This window comes from Anopheles moucheti, chromosome 2 (assembly GCF_943734755.1).
Source record: "Anopheles moucheti chromosome 2, idAnoMoucSN_F20_07, whole genome shotgun sequence".
Taxonomy (NCBI): Eukaryota; Metazoa; Arthropoda; class Insecta; order Diptera; family Culicidae; genus Anopheles; species Anopheles moucheti.
Genome location: NC_069140.1, coordinates 16231753 through 16253444, shown reverse-complemented (window position 1 = coordinate 16253444; position 21692 = coordinate 16231753). Strand labels below are relative to the sequence as shown.

The 21692-nt window shown below is 49.5% G+C and overlaps 1 protein-coding gene across 4 annotated transcripts in view; it reads right to left on the bottom strand.

The window, feature by feature from the left end:
- LOC128310434 (uncharacterized) overlaps positions 1-21692 on the bottom strand; it is a 162911-nt gene that overhangs the window by 50233 nt on the left and 90986 nt on the right. For all 4 annotated transcript variants that reach the window (XM_053047076.1, XM_053047075.1, XM_053047077.1 and 1 more), the window contains exon 5: positions 4591-4832. In XM_053047076.1, the coding sequence (XP_052903036.1) occupies positions 4591-4832 (242 nt within the window). The remainder of the gene's footprint in view (positions 1-4590; positions 4833-21692) is intronic.

The window sequence follows — 21692 nt, the reverse complement described above, 5'->3', positions numbered from 1 at the left end:
CGGTTATTTGGGGCAGGCGATAGGAATGTGGTGCTCGACGGCGTGGGCTCGGATTGGGGTTATATGCTCGTTTAGCAAGCATTAACATAATCTCACAAGAGGATTCGTACCAACGGGAAATGCAGAAACAAAAAACAACAACGCCCTCCACGTGTGGGTGATATGGACGAAGCATTCGAAGAATTAGGAAGCATCATCAACATCGTCAGCAGATACCGACACGGATTCGCATTCGGAGGTGGAGTCACTTAAGTGACTCAGAAAAACATGAACTACCGCTTACGAATGGGTTCAAACACGCCTAAATCGTTCACATCGAAGCAGCACATGGTGGCCGAAGTTGAAGATGGTAGGATTTGGGCCCTGGCTTTAACCTTACCCATGCCCATTAGCGAAGACACACACGGAAATGCGGATATGAGGACGCAACGCAACTTCAAAACGTACGAACGATTGTGATTCGAACTAAATCGATTTGAAGCAAATTGTTTCCCTCATTGATTGAAGCAGTGATAAAACTCATCAATCATTGCGCTCGAGAGGACTGGAGCGGTGTGACAACTGTACGATGGAGAACGGGCATACAAGAAAAGCATTCCATCATTGTCCCTGGGAGCCGAGTCAGCTGCTCGAGTTTCGCTACGTAATAACCGTCACTTTGGCAATGCAGAGTGAGAATAATTCTTCGCCGAAGTATGCTGATTGGTGGCTGAAACTATTCCGTCATCCGAACAAGAAAGGACAATATTAGCATGGAGATGATAGTTTCTGCATTGCCACCGCTCTTGGGCGGATGAAATTGACACTCTTGAGCCGGCGGAACTTTTACTGTGCAATATCAGCTGTCACTTTTTATTCTGTCCCATCCCAAGCCCATCCATCCATGCACGGTTACGATTGCACCACGGCAGGAGATGATAATTTTTATTCATGCGTCTCATTTCCTCGAGCATGCGAAGATGCCTCCAGGTGTCTACTTGAAATCGGGCTACTTGGGCAGCAAGTTCACCGGTGTGAAGATGGATCTGCTACCTTTGCGATGTTTTATTCATCACAAGCCACCGTGATTCGATGCTTTTCGGTACGGAATTTATTCTTTTCATTAGACCTCTCGGCTGCTCCGGGCCCCCGAAGTCAACTCCGCCGCTGCACAATCCCCCGCACTGGTGGAAGTCAGATTGATGAATATTTTACGCTGAATCCATCGCTTCTGGTGACAAAAGCTGGCCTACCACCGACCAGAAACCACGCAGGAAGAGGAAGACCTTGGATTAAGCCAAGCTCACAATGGATGGAAATGCATAAAAAATTATAATTTTTCAAGCTCATTTTCAACTCAAATTGGAACTTTTCACCCCCGCCAGGCCTATCAATACGATGGCTAAGCGACAAAGAAGCGACCGTTCTTGCCATCGCGGGGTGTTGATAAAATCTGCTCTCCGGAATCGGACACACACCATGGCGCTATAAGAAATGGAATACGTTAACAGTTCCCAGTGCGCTGGCAATGCTGAAAATTGCAATGAAAAACTTCCCGGGCCGGCCGAAGTTGGTCCGAAAATTTATCAAACTCTTAACCCCACAGATTTGAGGCTCGTTTTTGTCCGGGCTTCGCACCGGGTTCCGGGTCGACATAATAATGAACCACGTTCGGTTGCGGAATTCGGTGCGACGCAATGCGACGTGCAGTTCCTTCACCGTCCTTGGCCATCGTTATCATGTCCGTTTAATCCTTGCCGACAAACGGTGTCGTTTGTCGGGCCGTTGCGTCTACGGTGGCCACACACAGAGAAAAAAAAACGTGAAGAAAAGTTTGTCGGCAAGTCATCAATCAAAACCGGACATAATTGTATTTGAAGGCTCGCCCGCAGAGATGGAGAAAGCGAGGGCGAAAGGGGACGTCGTGCTGGGGAAAACTTTTCCACCCCCTGTCTGTGCCGTGTTTTTGGGGGATGGTTTTTTTCTGTCTCCCTTACTAACGCCCTGATTACTAATTACTCCGGCCGTGGTTGCGGAACATTATCTCGGTACACGGCCGTACCGGGGACGGGCGTGAGCCTTTTTCGGATAGCAATCCTTATCTTCATTGGCTTTGGATCGGCGAGCATTCGCCACTTGAGCGGTCGATCTCGACACGAAACATCGCACGAATTATGCTCCAGTTCTTTGAAATTCATCACCAACAGAACTGTCCGACCACTTCCGACAGATGACGTCGACGGTGGTGGTGGCGGCGACGATGATGATGATGAGCACGATGATAACGATGATCCTAAATAATATACCCGATCTTTTCCTAGCCCAGGCGCAAGCAGGTTGGGGCGGCCAGCGGATGGAATGGGCAACCGTTTACCACGTTCTGGTTGGCGATAACGAACTGACAAGCTTCCGGCCACCGAAAAAGGCGCTTGGCTTGGCTGTACGGTATCCAAAAAACTGACACTCCACTCTACACCAGTTGTTGGCCGAATTACCCACTCAGCATGGAGTTTTTTTTGGTTAGTAAAAGATTGGACCGAATCTCGTTGAAACGTTCGTTCGGATGCAAGGAGCGTCCGCAGCCAAAATGCGATAATTCTGTTTGCTGGTGAATGTAACACCAGGGACGAGCGGTGGACTACAAAATAGAGGGAAATTTAATTTTCACTCCGCAGGCAAATTTTCCCAAAAAACCCTCCCACCCAACCAGCGACAGACCTGACGGTGGGCCCTGTTGAATTCCTCTAATTGACAGATGTGGAAATTTAAAATCATCCAATTCGATTACTCGCCATTAGCGTGTGACCTCGCACAGTCAGGTGATGCTGAGTGGTGTGAGTGTTGGCCTCACTGGAATTTTGAGTGCACCGAAACTTTAGTACATGCTCGACCCCCTTTAACGCGGCAAGCCAGTGGCTCAATCGGTACACTCCAAACATTCAAGCCCGGACCGGGACATCATGATCATCGGTCTTGCTAACGACGTCTAATTGACAGGAAAATGAGCTCAAAAATCGTTTATGCACGGCGTTGTGCCCGTAGGCGGCACACATTTCCGGAGGATTGATTGCGAAATCTAGCAAATGGAGGTAATGCACACACACACAAACACACACACACACACCCAACCCCCAAAAAGAAGAGGAGCAGTTAAATAAAACACTTCTTTCGGTGCGAGAGTTCTATCGCCAGCCCGAGCGTCACCGTGGCGAATCGCTTCCCGAGGAGAAAAAAAAACGGGCGAAACGCGATGCCACCGTTTGACTCGTAACGACGACGTCCAAGGAATGCCCATTTCCCGCAAATAATGGCGCCGACGTGCTCGTTTAATTCCTCGCACCACGGGACGCCGCCCCGTGGCCGTGGCGTGTCCGAAGAAGCGGTTTTTGCATTAGCCCGAAAAGGGAAGTTCTAGTTTCCCGCGGCAATGATGTTGCAGCCAGCGTGGTGCGCTATAAAACGAAACTTTGCCCAACCCAAAACCCCAACAACCCCAAGGAATGGATCACGTTCCACGCTTCCATCAATCCATCTATCAAGTGCAAATGGAGTGAGGTACCACAGAAACAGAGAGAGAGAGAGAGAGAAACTCAAGCCCTTTCTACTGTCGAATGGCCGGCAGTTGCCGGCATGGAATCAACACAATGGCGCACCCCATTGTGGAAAAGAGTGAAATGATAAAACTAACAAACAGCATAAGCGCAGTGGTAGCAAATGAAAATTGGTGAAAATGCATCCCCCACCCTCCCATGTCCGGTCATCCCTTCACGTAGAGTGGGCTGACTGTAATTATATGGTCTAACCACCAGTGCTGCCAGCCAACACCAGAAGGAGCAGTTGCAGCCACACACAAAAACGAGTCCCTCCGAAGCGTAAAGTGCATCCCAATCTACGACGCACCGGGTGAGCCCGCTCTCGGGGCGCGGAATTAATTATGCAAATCATTATTCATGGAAGTGAAATGAATTACGCCGTTTCGCACTTTCCCACCCAGTGTGGCGCTGGGCGCTCGCCGCTGCTATCTTGATTCTTCGTGGCGTCGTTCGCGATGTTAGAAGCTGTCGATGACGAAACACGCCACAACAATCGAGGCCTGCGAAACTGGTTGCTTCCTGCGAACTGGTGGCACACTCACGCCCACCCGGTGGCGCCCGAAGGGTGGATGAACGCTGAGGGCCGGCGAGGTTAAATATTTATGTACAACCCATGTTCCGCGTTCGGTTTCGGTCACAGAAATAAAAGATATACGGCCCAAACCGTGACGGTGAGGTCACTTGATGGACGATGACGGTCCGTTCCTGGTCGCTAATGCAGTGACACACGCACCGGCCGAACGTCCCGTGCCATCATGCGGGTAAGTGACAGAAGGATGTTCATAAAAAGGATGTCCAGCCCGGGGAATGCATTAGAACGGACAACGACATTGCTGGGTCACGATGGATGGGTCAGTTCCAGGCTAGAAACAACAGATTTCCCGGGCTTGGTTAGCCGTTCCGAAATGCGTCCCGTGCACCAATTATGCCTGCAGGACTCGCTGTGTGTCTCGATGCGCTAGGGTGTGTTTGTGTGTGAGAGAGAAAATATAATTTATATCGTTATTTAATGACCTACCGTTCTATCGCCTTTGTGCTTGACGCGACATTTCAGAATCGCCGTGTCGTCCACGACGGTCGTAACGTTGCGCGAGTTGACATCGTCAAAGTAGGGCTTTTCCGCCGGCCCTGTCAGCGAGGACGCCGGTGACGAGAGTCCCCCGGCGACCAGGGCAGCTGCGGACCCAGGCGACGAAGAGGCCGTTGACGTGCCGCTGCCGGCGTGATGCAGCGAGGCCGAGGACGCTGCTGACGTAATTCCTGCGTGGTGAAGGTAGCAAAGCAAATAAATTTTAGTCGAAATTTCATCACAACAATAAACTTATAGTTACACAATTTTCATGAGAAAGATCATAATTACTGCAGAATCAGTCAGTGAATCATCATCAATAAGTATATTTTGCTTCGATTCGATAAAATGATAACCAATTTATGTGCATTTACGAAGCGAAAAGGGTAAAATTCCTGATGCGATCTCTGTATTATTCGCGTAATTAATTCCGGTCGGAGATATTACAGTGGTGCTTTCTCCTTGATTGATTTTCCACCAGCAAACGCACCCTCCGTTACGATTCGAACCGAACCAAATTCACGGAATCAATCGATCCAATTAATACCACCCCAATGTCAACGATATGTGCTGCTGTCTGCTGAGTTTATAAATTCAAATTACAGCGACAGTCTGACCGGCATGCCGGCGGTTAGTTAATTGATAAAATGTAAATGAATATCTAGCAGGCAGGCAGACACTAATGTTGCTGCGTTTGGAAGCACACGGTTCGAGGTTTTCCATCCACCAAGGTAGCAAGATGACTTTAAGTGTGTGCCTGGCAGCGGCTCTGTACCCTTTGCAGCAACGAGGTTTCGCGTAGGAATTTAAAATTAGTCTCACGTTGCTTAGCGCGAAACAGCGCTTGAAGTTCGGCATGTTTGAAGATTACCGACCTACCGAGCGCGGTGAAATATGTTGCTGCTGCCGTGGGGAAAGATGGAGCAAACAAAGGTGGCTCTGGTTCCCATTTTTTAATCTCGTAACCTTTCCTTCAGCTTCTACTGCTGTCGGGGGTGGGAAATCCGTGGCGGAACGTTCGGTTCGAGCGGTATGCGTACACGTGCAGTGGCTTCCGCTACTTGTGGCCGCCTCAAGAATAAGCGGTACGGTTGAGTGGTGGAAAAAGTTGTTTCACAATTTTTCCACCTACCCGCTTAAACCCGGGACGGAGCCAAGTGAGGATATTCGGCTTTTTCAAGTGATTTCTTCATTATGAGGCGCACAGAAATATTGCCCATTTATTTCCGGCGGCATCAAACAACGGCGTGTAATGTTTCGCATCCCCATGAGCACCGCGCTCAGCGAAACGGGAACTTGATATTTTAATTAAACTTGCCAATGCCCTGCAGTGGGTTGGAGCATCCCGACCCGGGGGTGGGTGAGGAATTTTTATACACATCACGTTTAATGAATTAATTTGCATATGTGGCCGGATTTGGTGCTCTCCCTTGGTAGCCCCGAACGAAACGGGATGGGCCGGCACTTCACCGGAAGGTGTACTTTACGGCAATAAAGGTGTTGAGTTATCGGTTACGGCGTTGTTGTACACCACGAGTCCTGCCAGATTGCCCGACAAAATGGCCACCGAATGGCAGACCAGTATGTGGTCAGACCATCGCGAACGACGACAGTTGTCGGTGGATGTTTACCTTTTAAATGTCAGTCCCCCAAGACCGTCGCACCTTTGCGGAAGGATAAAGCACAGAGTCGTTGCAGAGGCAACCGTTTCGATGTTGATTTTTCGGCTGGGCGTACGCAACTGCCCACGCACTGTTCGGTCGTTAAGTGTACTTAAACCGGTCGAGAGGTTCCGTCCCTTTGAAACTGGAAAGCATTTCATTAATCCTGCATTATTTGACAAGATGCGCTCGTTACAATGATGTCACAGCAAGGAACTGGATTAAATCACAACGCATGTATTGCAACACAAAAAAAAAAACACAAGCATGAACTTGTAGCGCGTGTAGTACAAACAACCTGTAGCCGAGGGAGATAGCTACAGTTTTATTTGGTTGTCGCACGTGCAACGTCTACTTGACTGCACCGCCTGCTGCCATTCGCGGGGAAATGCGTTTTCCATCGATTCGACAACGCACTGTTAACGGTGCGAAACAAGGTGTACACGTTATTGGGTGGCGATTACTTGTACCTCATTTGCGAGTGACTGGTTTTATGTTTACTGGCTGTTTTACTATCCCAGTGTCACCGATGGACGAGCAAAAACGAGCACCATTCCCACGAAGTCATTAGCGCACGGGCGAGCTACAAACAGCTCGGTAACAGCTCCATTTAATTGGCATCTTCCAGCACGGTGTCGTTCGGTGCCGACCGTGAAATGGTTCCTTCGTCCATGTGGCGTCGCGTCTTCCAGTGGTATAATCTGTGACGATTATGAGCAAAATCTTTGCCAGTGACCTTGTGGCTCTAGCCTGAAACCACCGAAATGGGAAGATATCGCCCCACGCACCGCGTTGATCGATCGGCACATGCAAAGTACCTGCACAGATGGGGTGTATTTATGCGTTGCTATGGTTACCTATCCGACCACATCACATCTATTGCCAGCAACAGAGAGAGAGCGAGAGAGCAAGAGTGTCTTTGTTGGGAAAACAACTGAATTTTCCTTGATTTATGAACCGAACCATGCGAACAACACGCTACTTATCGATCATTGGCGGTTGTGAAATGGCTCCCGGTCCGCCCCTCCGCAACGTTGGTTTACGATGCAGCAGAATGCGAGCGCGAGAGAATTATGGCTACTGGAGACGGGCGAAATGGGACGCATGTGTACACCGGGACACGTGTAATTCGGTTGCCGGGACAAGAACAATTTGGTCCCGTAAGGCGTACGCTGTCGTCAAACGACGTTCATTGAATCCATAAATAAATATTGCATCGTAACCCCCATCGGTGCCATCCGGCCATTTCCCTCCCTCCCGCCTCACTTCCAACCCGTGACTAGTCATGCCGGACCCGGCAACGTGAGGCAGTTGGTCTCGAAGCCGGTTTGGAACGTTTAAACTTAATTTGCCCATAAATAGGCAGCGGGCCTGTTTGGCGAATAAGCAAACCGAATGATATTGGCCCGGTTTTGCAGATCGGGTCCGTCTCAAGTACCCACACATACGCATACGCACCGTAACGAACCGGGGCGAGAGCAATGTGTGAGGCAATAATCGGGACACGGGGCCATGTCTCTGCACAATGTCTTGCGTATCCCGTACGGTTGCACTGAACCACTTCAGCGGGAGCGGGAGGGAGCGTAAGTCCTGGAGTGGTTGTGGATTTAATGTCACATAATTTAATGGTAGCAATAATTTACAGGCAGATTTTCCAGCCCATTCGAGGCAATCGGGACCGGAAGGAAGTTCGGGTCGTTTGCTGCCGATCGTCGCTTGCGTCGAGCTTGCAATGGCGGTGGCCCCGGTTTCCGGTCCCGGACACTGGAAAACCCCGACGTAGGGCGGGACGTGTAGGTGTGGCAAATTTATGTCCGCACTGCTGCACGGCCACTCACTCGACGACCGCCCAGTCAACGCCTTCGTCAACAAAGCCTTTCCCTTGTGCTCAACCCCTTTGCGAAATGGCTCAAGAAAATGCTCGAAAAACTTTCATCCCCAGTGCCCATGATTGACGGTGACGTTGACGGTGAAAAGGGGAAAAGGAGGCGACGTCGACAGTTCCGGAAGCGGGGGGTGGGGGTGCGGCAATGAGCGGTGCACACGGTGGCCAAAATTGCACCATTTTCATTCACTCGAATCGGCAATCAAGGAGGCAAAGAAGTTTGCCTCGGTTTCGTTGGTGCCTTTTTTTTTCTTCCAAGCTCGGTGTCTTCGGCTTTTGGGCCAAGAGGCTCTCGCTGAGTCGCACCCCAAACCCCACCGCACAGGTACAGGTACATGATGCCCAAAATTCTGCCCTCCCCCTCCCCGAAACACGTCTAGCGTAATTAGCATGGAAATTATGGAAAGTTTTTCATTTTTCACATTTAGCTTCTGTTTCTCGTTTTGCGCTTAATTGCGAGTCTATTTGAGGAGCAAGGTGGGAAGAAAAGTGTGCGCGCAAAAAAAAAACTAATCTTGCGAAAGGTGTGCTGCCACTGAGTGGGTGTTGTTCGGTGGTGTGGCTGAACACCACGTTTCAACCGGTGGGGCAGCAAAAAAAAAACAACGAGCCACTGCTCTCGACGATGCTCAAACAATATAAACTTTGGCTGAAATCAAATTGCTTCATTTCGTGCGCTTTCGCGAGAGGTGTTTCGGTAAAAAGTACTTTAACTTAACGGAACCATCGAGTTAATGGAAAAAGATTTTTCCCGTTGCAAACAGAAAAACCGGGACGGTTTTCTTCCACCGTTCGCTCATACAACACTCGGTTATTCATTGCAAGGCAAAATGGTTGATGTGTCGTGTGTTTGAGAATGTGCGAAAATTTTCCACACACGCTTGTTCGATAACAACTTTTACAATGTGTTCAACTTCGGCGTACCGTGTATTAAAATTCAAACAACACCTTAACTGTTCATGGGATGATTTGTTGGCTGGAGACTTAAAACCAAGTCTTCCAAGAATGGTCTCACAGAGAGCGCTTTTCAATGGCAACTTTCAACGTGCCGAGTGTACAAGATAAATTTGACAATTGCACAAGGATAAAAAGCTTTTTCTTTGTTGTTATTATACTGCCTATTACGTTAACAACAAGGAAAGGATAATTAATGTGCTGTTATCAAGTTTTAAAACAAAATCATTCAACAAAAGCTTGAATTCTTCCTCGGAACCTGAAACAAGCAAAGGCCTCAAAATCTTTCTTAATTAAAAATAAAACTGTTGCTGGTGTTGCTGGAAGTGTCATTAATATCCTTTTCAACTAGATTTTTTTAAACTTTCTTCATACAAAATAGTCCCGGTAGCTGGGTGGCCAAACATTTGGACTAGTGAATTTATAAATTTTCTCCGACCGTTTTTCACCATTTGTGTGTTTCTGTCACGTTGTCAAGAGAGCACGTTGTTGATATCATTAACCACTGAAGGTAAACAAAACGCAAGTAAAAATGTCAAATTAGGCCAGTACTTTACATTAAGCAACTACCGCAACAAATGAAGTTAATATATCTGACTCCCCGTAATGGAAACGCTTTGTTCATAACTTCATTTAAATGGCTGTTTCATGATCGGCTTTCCCTTCGTAAAATAATCTAACGTTCTCCAACACACACAAGGTGAAACAGTAGTTAACAAAACAAGCCCCAGGTTGTCGAACATACTACACCGTTCATTGTTTGGCGCGATGGTCTAATCAACTCACGCGCCATGTCTGCTGGACGCCACCGCTCACGTTCGGTGGATGAATAATGGAACATGGTCGATGCGCCATTGTCTCCGCGTGGTTGCTAATACAATGGATACGTAGCACGCAAATCTAGTACTCTCTCTCTCCAAACACCAGCACCACATAAAGTAGCAACGTGAGTCAATGACTCCCCTAACTACTGGAGCAGTGCGACACCGACGAACGCCGTGGGGTGTGCGCTGTGGCGGAAAAATCGAACAGGAAACACCACCAAAATAACATCGTAATAAGAAATATTAATGATACGGTGGATGGTAGCGGAGATTATGCTTCTCTCCCTTCTCGGACTTCAGAGTCCCCAGCCCAGTGGGGTAGGAATAGTATAAGCCTAAGTGGAAGGATTTTTGGCCTCATCAACCTCTCTCCTACAGGAAAAAAAAAAAAACGCAACCACCACCACCTCAAAATGGCGAAAGGGGATGAAAAATGTTTATTACGTTTACCGGCTTAATCGGCAAACCTGGTCTACCATTTTGCGGCCCTGTTGCCCTGGGGGGGTCCTGCGTGCCCGTGGTTGGATACGCCCGGATACGTAGCTCGCAGACAACTCGCTCGTAACATGTATGAAAACATGATAAGCGGTGGGTGAAAATAGCACCGCTGGGAATCATTTAATCGTGCAACTGCGCGGCGGCAGAGATTATTTCCGGCAGTAAATGAGATATTTTGGAGGGGCGTAATTATTAATGAAACTCATGCGTGCCTTCCCCGTTTCGTTCGCTGTCGGTATCGCCGTCGGCCGGTTGGTTCGCAACGTACCCAATCGCTAAGGATTTGACGCATGGTCGATAATGGAAAGGCGAGCTAAGAAAATTGAATCGAAGCTCACTTACTGTCTAATCTGGTTCGGGAGCGGGCCGAACTATCGAACAGTACGGGTTGTAAACCGGAGATGCACTACAGTGAGGAGGATATTATGATATCCTTTCTTCCGGTTGAATGGGCAGATTGCATTAAGCCGTTAGTGTTCGTGAGAGACCACATTTCGGCACATTATTTCGAGTCCGCTAAGAGGAGTTCAATAACTTCAAGGATATAAATGATAGAACAATGACATAAAGCAAGTAGAATGATCGGGAGTGTTAACATTTAAACCACTCCTGGCCAAAAGCAAGCATTTGTTTAATTTACTCTCGCCCGAAAAGCGCAAAAAGGTTACAACTAAGGATCACTCCTAGCATGAAAACAACAACCAACGTACTTTGTGCCGGCGCTAGCGTTCGGGCAATTCTACTCCACGTCAAAGTATGAAGCACGTAGAAAAACACTCTACACTTCAGGGCAAACCATTCGATACGCCACTTGATATACGGATGAAAACAATCTGACAACAATTCATCTAGCAAAGAACTCACCCTACGCGCCCTTTTCCATTCCGTTGTGGCCTCCGGGAAAAACCCACCCCACTTGCAAAACTACATCGTGCATGATACAACCAACATCCAGCTCCAGTATCAGTGCGAGTGGGGACGGGGCTTTTTGTCTTCTCTCCACTCAGTGTGTGTTTTTCAGTGCGTATGAAGGCTGTCTGCAAGTATTCAGAGTGTTGCCCGAGCCTCGAGCATCATTGAGCCTTATGGAAAGAACTCACCGGCACTGTGAAACAGGATTTCGATGAAGCTATTTATCCGAGCGGCATTCAACATGCATCGACGCTGCTGGATGGGATGGTCATGAAGCAAAAACCTCCACCTCCACCCTCCCTCCCCACCCAACGAACCAATCCAGAGTGTATCGATTCGGAAAGTTTCATCAACAGAAGACTGGCCGGTTTGCCGGAAAACAGCATCCAGGCGCACAAATTCATACCCGGAATGAACATTCCACAGGAAAGCGGTACAAAATTTACAAAGATCACACTCGATGCACAAGCAGACGCACTCGATCGCTGCTGGAAGGCAGTGTGGCCCTTGCAGGCAAACTGTACCGAAGATCGGACCTCAGGGATGGGGTGAGTTGAGGCACCTGGTGGTCCCGGTTTTAAGTGCGGCAATTTGTTAGCATACGGTGTACGGCTTTTGCATAGAAAATGTTATGTCTCACGTCGAACATTTCCAAGAGCTTGTCAAGAGAACAAATATTGTACTTTTGTATGACTTTTTGATTGACTAGGAGCGATGAATATTCCAGGATCATCCTAGAGCTTTCTTTTTGTTACATACTGGAATTGATGAACAGACAACTCCTGCTATCAATTATTTCATTGTTCTGCTCGGCTGCCTTCTGTGTGACTTTGATAATATTCAGAACAAGGAGGAATAATTCCGGTTATTACAATATGACATATGGTTACAGAACTGGATCCTATAACATAAACACGCTTACGCATGAGTGGGAAGAGGATTTTCCGGTTTTTGCTATCCAACTCGTGAACTATCCGTTATATACTCGAGGTATCGAGTATCCAAAAATGTGGGCTACTAAATTTGTAAAGAAAATCGAATCAACTTGTGATTATATATTTTCTTCGTAAAATTTCATATTAATCTTTAAAATAAACCGGCTTTTATTGTGTTATGACACTCAACCAGGGTAGATGCTGATGCTGATGGCTGCTTTTCCAAAAAAAAGGTCATCTTCTTGATGTACTTTGTCAAAAGAACCATCGGCATGCTGCAGGCGTCATTTATTTTACTCAATTTGTCACTCATTACTTGATCATATTTGAGCACAGCCTTTTCGGTCACCAAAACCAAAACCAACAAACATTGACTCCATCACCACCACCACCACCACCTGCTGCTGAATGTGATGAAGTTTGATCGTCCTGCAGGGCGAAAGTTCCAGGCCCCATCCTTCACAACCCGCACCGACTAATCGTAATCTAATTTTGTTGCTGACCTTCCCACCGGTGACCGGCCCGATGATGTGCGTCATTTAAAACGAATTTCTTTAGCGTAACTTGTAGGTCGTGCAAAACATTCCGGCACGTGGCAGGAACGGGCTGGTGGAAAAATTCAATTACAAATTATTCATCCTTTCACCCTTCCCCTGGTGCACCTGGTGCGCGGTCAACGGAACGGATGTACAAGATGTCGTTGCACGGCCCAAAGGAATGGGCTAATGTTTTGCGAGCAAATCCGACCCGAACGAGCATCGACATCACGTATTGATCGTCTTTTATCCGGGACCTTTGGCAAGTCAAACGGTCCGAGGGGGAAACCACCGCCGCACCGTTGTCCGTGCTCGTTCGTACGAGGAAATTATTTAATTATTTAATCACGCCACATGAAGACGAGCCCCGAAGACGAAGACCTGTAGCGAAACTTTCACGTTGCTCCGGGTGCTGCAGTTGCTTCCCTGGCTCCATTCATAATTTAAATAAATTACACCAAAATCGTTGTAAAGCTGCAGGGGCCGAGCCGACTTTGGGCAAGTCGTGCAAGTTCGGCAAATGCGGGTTCGGGCGAACGGTCAGAGCCGTCGGTTGGCTGGACCCAAAAAAGGGCTCACAAGACACCAGCGTTCGCCAGCGTGAAAGCAAAGTTGGCAAAGTTTTGTCGAAAGTTTTTCGGGGGGGTCGGTGAAATTCATCTTCTGAGAGCATTTTACCGAGTGCAACGATGATAGGTAACCCGGTTCTTACTCAGCGAAACGGCAAAGCAAACTTTTCTTGAACCCACTTCTGTCCCCGCGGCCGGCTCGCGGCTGCATCGCTAGTAGCCTGCATGCGGAGTGATCCTTCATGTGGCTTTTACACTCCGCCTCCGTCATGGTTTTAGGGTCACGGTGGCACGATGATATCGCCCGTAAAAAGCGAAGGATAAAGTTCGGTGTGCAATTCGTGCCGACCGAAATGGGTGCAATGGCTGCATCAGTTGCCACACCTTGCCACACCTTCCGTGATGAGTGATGAGTGTGTGGCTGCCTGCTAATGAACAAACAGGTATTCCTGCGTGATGGGTGAAACCTGCTGCCAACAATGCCATCTCCAGGCATGGGGCTCAGCGCCGCACATGTATGAATGGGAAATTTGACAAAATGTGGATGAATTATGCATCCATTCGTCTATCTATCGCTCTGTAAAATGGAACCAGCGCTGTTGAATCGCTGGCAGCAGCAACCGTCTCCGGATGAGACTCCGCGGACTCCCCATATTGTTCTGGCCCAGCAGCATGTAGAGGGGGGCAGCGCTTTTACCATCGTGTGGCATCGGGTGCGAGTGACGAGGGTGGATTAGAAGAACAATGTCCGTCCAACACTCGTGCCACGCTGGAGAGCATCAGGCTGAAGAACAAGTTTCACCGCACTGACGTAGCATCCGACGGCTCGAAAGGACAAAGGATTCTTCGGTGCTGGCTGGACGATGATGCTTGTGATTCGCTGTTATCACGTCTTTTAGCTATGAATTGATGGAGATTAGCGATGAATGGCTGTCGATGCGGCGATTAGTGCGGTGGATTTTGTGCAGAGAGCTTTCAAAGACGTTGATCAGCCCCCGGGAAACCTGTTTCACCGCCCTTGGGCCCCTCTCCGTTGCGCTGTATCGCGTTGCAAGGCAGCAATTGGACATAATAGAGTTGCGGGCGAATGCACGTACGGAAAAGTTTCCCAAATTGGTTGCGCGAGTGAAGGTGGCAAAGAGAGAAGGGGGAGATTCAGCACAAGCAAGTTTGTAATCGTATTGTTCGGATCCCATTATGCAGCTCGTCCGACCGTCCGTCAGACCGGAGGGGGAAAAAGTTGAACAGTTCGTCAAATTATCATACGGGTTGGTGGAATTAATTTGCCCGTAGTGAAACATTGCATGTCCGTGTAATCTGCCCTTTCTCATTGTTAGCTATTGTCGTACGTCGAGTTTCGTACTGTTAAGCTAATTCGCCCACCGGTATCGAAATCATAATCTTCACGAGCTTATTCTCGAGCGGCTCAACCGGGAAGGTTGATTTCATTATGCTCAATCGTCGCCATTAAAATTGTCCTGTCCGCTATTACACCGAACGATCGTTAACCGTTTGCAATACTTGAAACGATCAGCAGCAATCAGTGTACGCGCAGCAAAAAAAAATCCATTACCACCATTATCCTTCATTGACCGCAGAATATAAAAGCCATTTAAACGAATTCGCTACAAGTCGGAACAAGCGGGGACGTCCCTAGCCGGATCGGCCGGAAAATGGAACCTTTCACCACAAGGCTGCGCAAGATTTAGTGCAATTAATTAATTTTAATCATTGTGCAGGTAATCACAACGGCACACTGTAACCGCTGGCCCTGGCCTACGAGTGAACGTTTGGAGAGTGCCGGTTCTCATCATGATCAACCTCATTATCATTTGCATCGTCGTTTGGTGGCGTTGTCAACGCCGTTCGCGTTCAAAATTGCCAGCGTTGAATGGGTTCATTGTAAGCCATTTTTCCCCCCCGCGAATGAATTCCATAAAGGGAATCAACAAGGACAATTTTAAACAGAGATGTTACGTTGGTTAAATGACGGGTGGGCAGGCCGGTCGGGCAGCTCCACGGTGCTCCCTCAACATGCCCACAGTGTTAGGAACAAGCGTATGAAAATCTGACAATTTTCTTCACATTGAAGAACAAACGAAGAGAAATTAAAATTTAATTGCTCTTTGCGCGGTGGCGGAACGAAACGAAGCACTGGACCACGTGGTGATTAGTGACGCCAGTGAGAAAGCCAATGCTGGCGACGTGCGGACGTCAGAGACCACGTGGTCAGATTGGGCTGAAAATGGCACCAGAATGTTGGTAATCAATTAAAATCGATCACTCCCTTGGTGCTCTCGGGAGCGGTTTGGAAACAGCAGGAATCACTTTCAAGCGTTCAGGGAGTTTCCGGTTGGGTAAAACGATTGGGTGCGACGCGTTGATTGAGTTTACACCTTTGCTTTCCACCTTTGCCGTGAAGCACGCTCATGCTGCGCGATGCCCGAGCGCCGGCAAATTCCATCGGCCCCACCACAACAAAAGCTCCGACGCCGACCTTTAGGGTTTCATCGATAGCACCTAAAAATTGAAGCAGGTTGCTGCGAAAATATCGACAGCTTCCATCCCCAATCTAGCGATCCTTTTAGAGGGAGGGGAAAAAAAAGGTTTCGTAACTGAGTGCGTAAGCCGGACAGCAAACCCTTTCGTAAACCCACCTAATGTAGGGGCCCGGGAGAGATGTTTTCGTATTTATGAGTTATCATTCCCATCCCTTTTCAAATAGGTTCGGTCCGGTGTGAAACGGAGCCCGGTGGCATAGAAGTAAATGGTATCGATAAGAGCATGAACGCATGGCCCGTGGGCGGAGGTTTTAATTTTCCCAAAAGTGATCCCAAAGGAAAGCTCTCCCCCTCCACCCACACACACACACACACATTTGCACATAAATATTCTCCTTCATAGTGAGCCGTAAACCGCACGCAGACATGGATTCGGTTGGCGGTTCTTTGGCTGGGGGAAGGATGGTTTGAATTATTGAAAAGATCATTACAGCGAGCGAGCAAGCGAGAGAAAATTATCTCGCTAAACTCGAGAGAAAGGGGTGAAAACAATGGCCCCGATAACCGACCACCGATACGTGTGGTCGAGCAATAAATAAACAGACGCCGTCCGTATCTTTACGCAATAGAAATCATCCCCCGAACAGAACAATGATCGAGGTGCTTGACTTTCCGCTCGAGGAGATTAACTCGTTTTTGATGCTGCTGTCTCTGGAGGGATTCGGTTGAAATCTGTGCCCTTTTGCTGGAAGAATAATGCATCGAAAATTGGCTTCTCTTTTCGGAGTGAACATGAGTTTTTTTTTCGTTAAGAAATGTTCTACTAAATCAATTCAGTATTAAATATTTGCGTCGCGCTATTACAATGTCCCAAAATGGCTTTAGAATAAATACATCAATGCAATGTTGTGCCACATATGACCAGCGGCGGATCAAACGGTAGGCGGAGTAGGCGGTCGCCTAGGGCCTCGCCGTGTTGGGGGCCCCAAACAACTTGTGCCGATTGTGCGATTTTTGGAAATTTAGCAGCATAGTTAATTTATAGCACAAAATCTAATTAAAAAGGTCGAAAATTGATCGAAAATATCCTTGGTATCTTTGAATTTTATATATCCTTGGTTATATAAAACATTTGTTCCTATTTGATTAGGTATATCGGCCCGGTTACACGGCTACGCAAAAGAAGTATGCAGTGTATTCAAACTCCTTCTTCTTTATCGGCACGACATCTTCAGGATGTTTAAGCCTACCATTTCTATTTTTTTTCACTTTATTTACCCGCAGGATAGTCAGTGCTGCGTACGGAGGTTTGGTGGTCCAAATAAAAATTTTTCCGTGGTCCTGTCTTGTACAGACCGACTGCGCTACCAATACACCATCTGGCCGCCCCGTGAACCCTTATATGTCCTTTTACTTCAACCTATTAATGTATTCTATTTCTTGAACGGGATTTTTTCATCTGTTCGTAAATGATCCTACCGTTAGGTGCTAGAATAGAAACCATGCTTGAAACGGAAAGCATCCTTCATCTCGCTCAAACTTCCCGTCGGCTGGTACGAAATTCCATACAAACCAGCTGTTTTCCGATTCCCGATACCAGGAAAGCATCCACGGAAGAGATAGCACCTTGTACAGCGATTTTGGCCGAAAACCGCCGAAGGGTATGCAAAATTTAAACACTAACTTTCCCGTTGGTCGAGTAAAATTTTGCAGCAATTTTGGTCGTAAACCGCCGAAAAGTATGCAATGTTTAAACACTAACTTTCCCGTTGGCCGTGAAAAATTTCTTCGAAAACTACCCGTTTTTGAATGTATAGTACCAGGAGAGCATCCACGGAAGAGGTAGCTCCTGGTACTGCGCCGGAAGGTATGCAATCAACTTGCAATGCAATGCGCCGTAAGGTATGCAATCAACTTGCAATGCAATGCGCCGTAAGGTATGCAATGTTTATACACTAACTTTTCGTACAAACCAGCTGTTTTCAAATTTCCGATACCAGGCGAGCATGTTGTTCAAGAGGTAACATCTTCCATCCCCCTCCCCCCTTCCCCTCAAAAATGGCGACCAAGATGGCGGTCAAGATGGCGGACAAGATGGCGGACAAGATGGCGGCCAAGATGGCGGAAGAGTTGCGGCCAAGATGGCGGACAAGATGGCAGACAAGATGGCGAACAAGATGGCGGACACAAGATGGCGGACAAGATGGCGGACACAAGATGGCGGCCAAGATGGCAGACAAGATGGCGGACAAGATGGCGGCCAAGATGGCGGCCAAGATGGCGGACAAGATGGCGGACAAGATGGCGGCCAACATGGCGGACAAGATGGCGGACAAGATGGTGGACAAGATGGCGGCCAAGATGGCGGACACAAGATGGCGGTCAAGATGGCGGACAAGATGGCGGACAAGATGGCGGACAAGATGGCGGACAAGATGGCGGACAAGAAGGCGGACAAGAAGGCGGACAAGATGGCGGACACAAGATGGCGGACAAGATGGCTAACAAGATGGCGGACAAGATGGCGGACACAAGATGGCGGACAAGATGGCGGACAAGATGGCGGACACAAGATGGCGGACAAGATGGCGGACAAGATGGCGGACAAGATGGCGGACACAAGATGGCGGACAAGATGGCGGCCAAGATGGCGAACAAGATGGCGGACAAGATGGCGGACAAGATGGCGGACAAGATGGCGGACAAGATGGCGGACAAGATGGCGGACACAAGATGGCGGCCAAGATGGCGGACAAGATGGCGGCCTAGATGGCGAACAAGATGGCGGACAAGATAGCGGACAAGATGGCGGACAAGATGGCGGACAAGATGGCGGACACAAGATGGCGGACAAGATGGCGGACAAGATGGCGGACAAGATGGCGGACAAGATGGCGGACAAGATGGCGGACACAAGATGGCGGACAAGATGGCGGACATGATGGCGGACAAGATGGCGGACAAGATGGCGGACAAAATGGCGGACAAGATGGCGGACAAGAAGGCGGACAAGAAGGCGGACAAGATGGCGGACACAAGATGGCGGACAAGATGGCGGACAAGATGGCGGACAAGATGGCGGACAAGATGGCGGACACAAGATGGCGGCCAAGATGGCGGACAAGATGGCGGACAAGATGGCGGACAAGATGGCGGACAAGATGGCGGACAAGATGGCGGACAAGATGGCGGCCAAGATGGCGGCCAAAATGGCGGACAAGATGGCGGACAAGATGGCGGACACAAGATGGCGGACAAGATGGCTAACAAGATGGCGGACAAGATGGCGGACACAAGATGGCGGACAAGATGGCGGACAAGATGGCGGACAAGATGGCGGACACAAGATGGCGGACAAGATGGCGGACAAGATGGCGGACACAAGATGGCGGACAAGATGGCGGACATGATGGCGGACATGATGGCGGACTAGATGGCGGACAAGATGGCGGCCAAGATGGCGGCCAAGATGGCGGCCAAGATGGCGGACTAGATGGCGGACTAGATGGCGGACACAAGATGGCGGACAAGATGGCGGACATGATGGCGGACATGATGGCGGACTAGATGGCGGACAAGATGGCGGCCAAGATGGCGGACAAGATGGCGGACACAAGATGGCTGCCAAGATGGAGGACAATATGGCGGACAAAATGGCGGACAAGATGGCGGACAAGATGGCGGCCAAGATGGCGGACAAGATGGCGACCAAGATGGCGGACAAGATGGCGGACAAGATGGCGGACAAGATGGCGGCCAACATGGCGGACAAGATGGCGGACAAGATGGCGGACAAGATGGCGGATAAGATGGCGCACTCAAGATGAAGGCCAAGATGGCGAACAAGATGGCGGACAAGATGGCGGACAAGATAGCGGACAAGATGGCGGACAAGATGGCGGAAGAGATGGCTAACAAGATGGCGGACAAGATGGCGGACAAGATGGCGGACACAAGATGGCGGACAAGATGGCGGACACAAGATGGCGGACAAGATGGCGGACAAGATGGCGGACAAGATGGCGGACAAGATGGCGAACAAGATGGCGGCCAACATGGCGGACAAGATGGCGAACAAGATGGCGGACAAGATGGCGGACTAGATAGCGGACAAGATGGCGGACAAGATGGCGGAAGAGATGGCGGCCAAGATGGCGAACAAGATGGCGGACAAGATGGCGGACAAGATGGCGGACAAGATGGCGGACAAGATGGCGGACACAAGATGGCGGACAAGATGGCGGACAAGATGGCGGACACAAGATGGCGGACAAGATGGCGGACAAGATGGCTAACAAGATGGCGGACAAGATGGCGGACAAGATGGCGGACAAGATGGCAAACAAGATGGCGGACAAGATGGCGGACAAGAAGGCGGACAAGATGGCTAACAAGATGGCGAACAAGATGGCGGACAAGATGGCGGACAAGATGGCGGACACAAGATGGCGGACAAGATGGCGGACACAAAATGGCGGACAAGATGGCTAACAAGATGGCGGACACAAGATGGCGGACACAAGATGGCGGACAAGATGGCGGACAAGATGGCGGACAAGATGGCGGACACAAGATGGCGGACAAGATGGCGAACAAGATGGCGGACAAGATGGCGGACACAAGATGGCGGACAAGATGGCGGACATGATGGCGGACATGATGGCGGACTAGATGGCGGACAAGATGGCGGCCAAGATGGCGGCCAAGATGGCGGACAAGATGGCGAACTAGATGGCGGACACAAGATGGCGGACAAGATGGCGGACATGATGGCGGACATGATGGCGGACTAGATGGCGGACAAGATGGCGGCCAAGATGGCGGACAAGATGGCGGACACAAGATGGCTGCCAAGATGGAGGACAATATGGCGGACACAAGATGGCGGACAAGATAGCGGACAAGATGGCGGACAAGATGGCGGACAAGATGGCGGACAAGAAGGCGGACAAGATGGCTAACAAGATGGCGGACAAGATGGCGGACACAAGATGGCGGACAAGATGGCGGACACAAGATGGCGGACAAGATGGCGGCCAAGATGGCGAACAAGATGGCGGACAAGATGGCGGACAAGATGGCGGACAAGATGGCGGACAAGATGGCGGACAAGATGGCGGACACAAGATGGCGGACAAGATGGCGGACAAGATGGTGGACAAGATGGCGGACAAGATGGCGGACACAAGATAGCGGAAAAGATGGCGGCCACGATGGCGGACAAGATGGCGGACAAGATGGCGGACAAGATGGCGGACAAGATGGCGGACACAAGATGGCGACCAAGATGGCGGACAAGATGGCTAACAAGATGGCGGACAAGATGGCGGACAAGATGGCGGACACAAGATGGCGGACAAAATGGCGGACAAGATGGCGGCCAAGATGGCGGCCAAGATGGCGGACAAGATGGCGGACAAGATGGCGTACACAAGATGGCGGCCAAGATGGCGGACAAGATGGCGGCCAAGATGGCGGCCAAAATGGCGGACAAGATGGCGGACACAAGATGGCAGACAAGATGGCGAACAAGATGGCGGACACAAGATGGCGGACAAGATGGCGGCCAAGATGGCGAACAAGATGGCGGACAAGAAGGCGGACAAGAAGGCGGACAAGATGGCGGACACAAGATGGCGGACAAGATGGCGGACAAGATGGCGGACAAGATGGCGGACAAGATGGCGGACACAAGATGGCGGCCAAGATGGCGGACAAGATGGCGGACAAGATGGCGGACAAGATGGCGGCCAAGATGGCGGCCAAAATGGCGGAC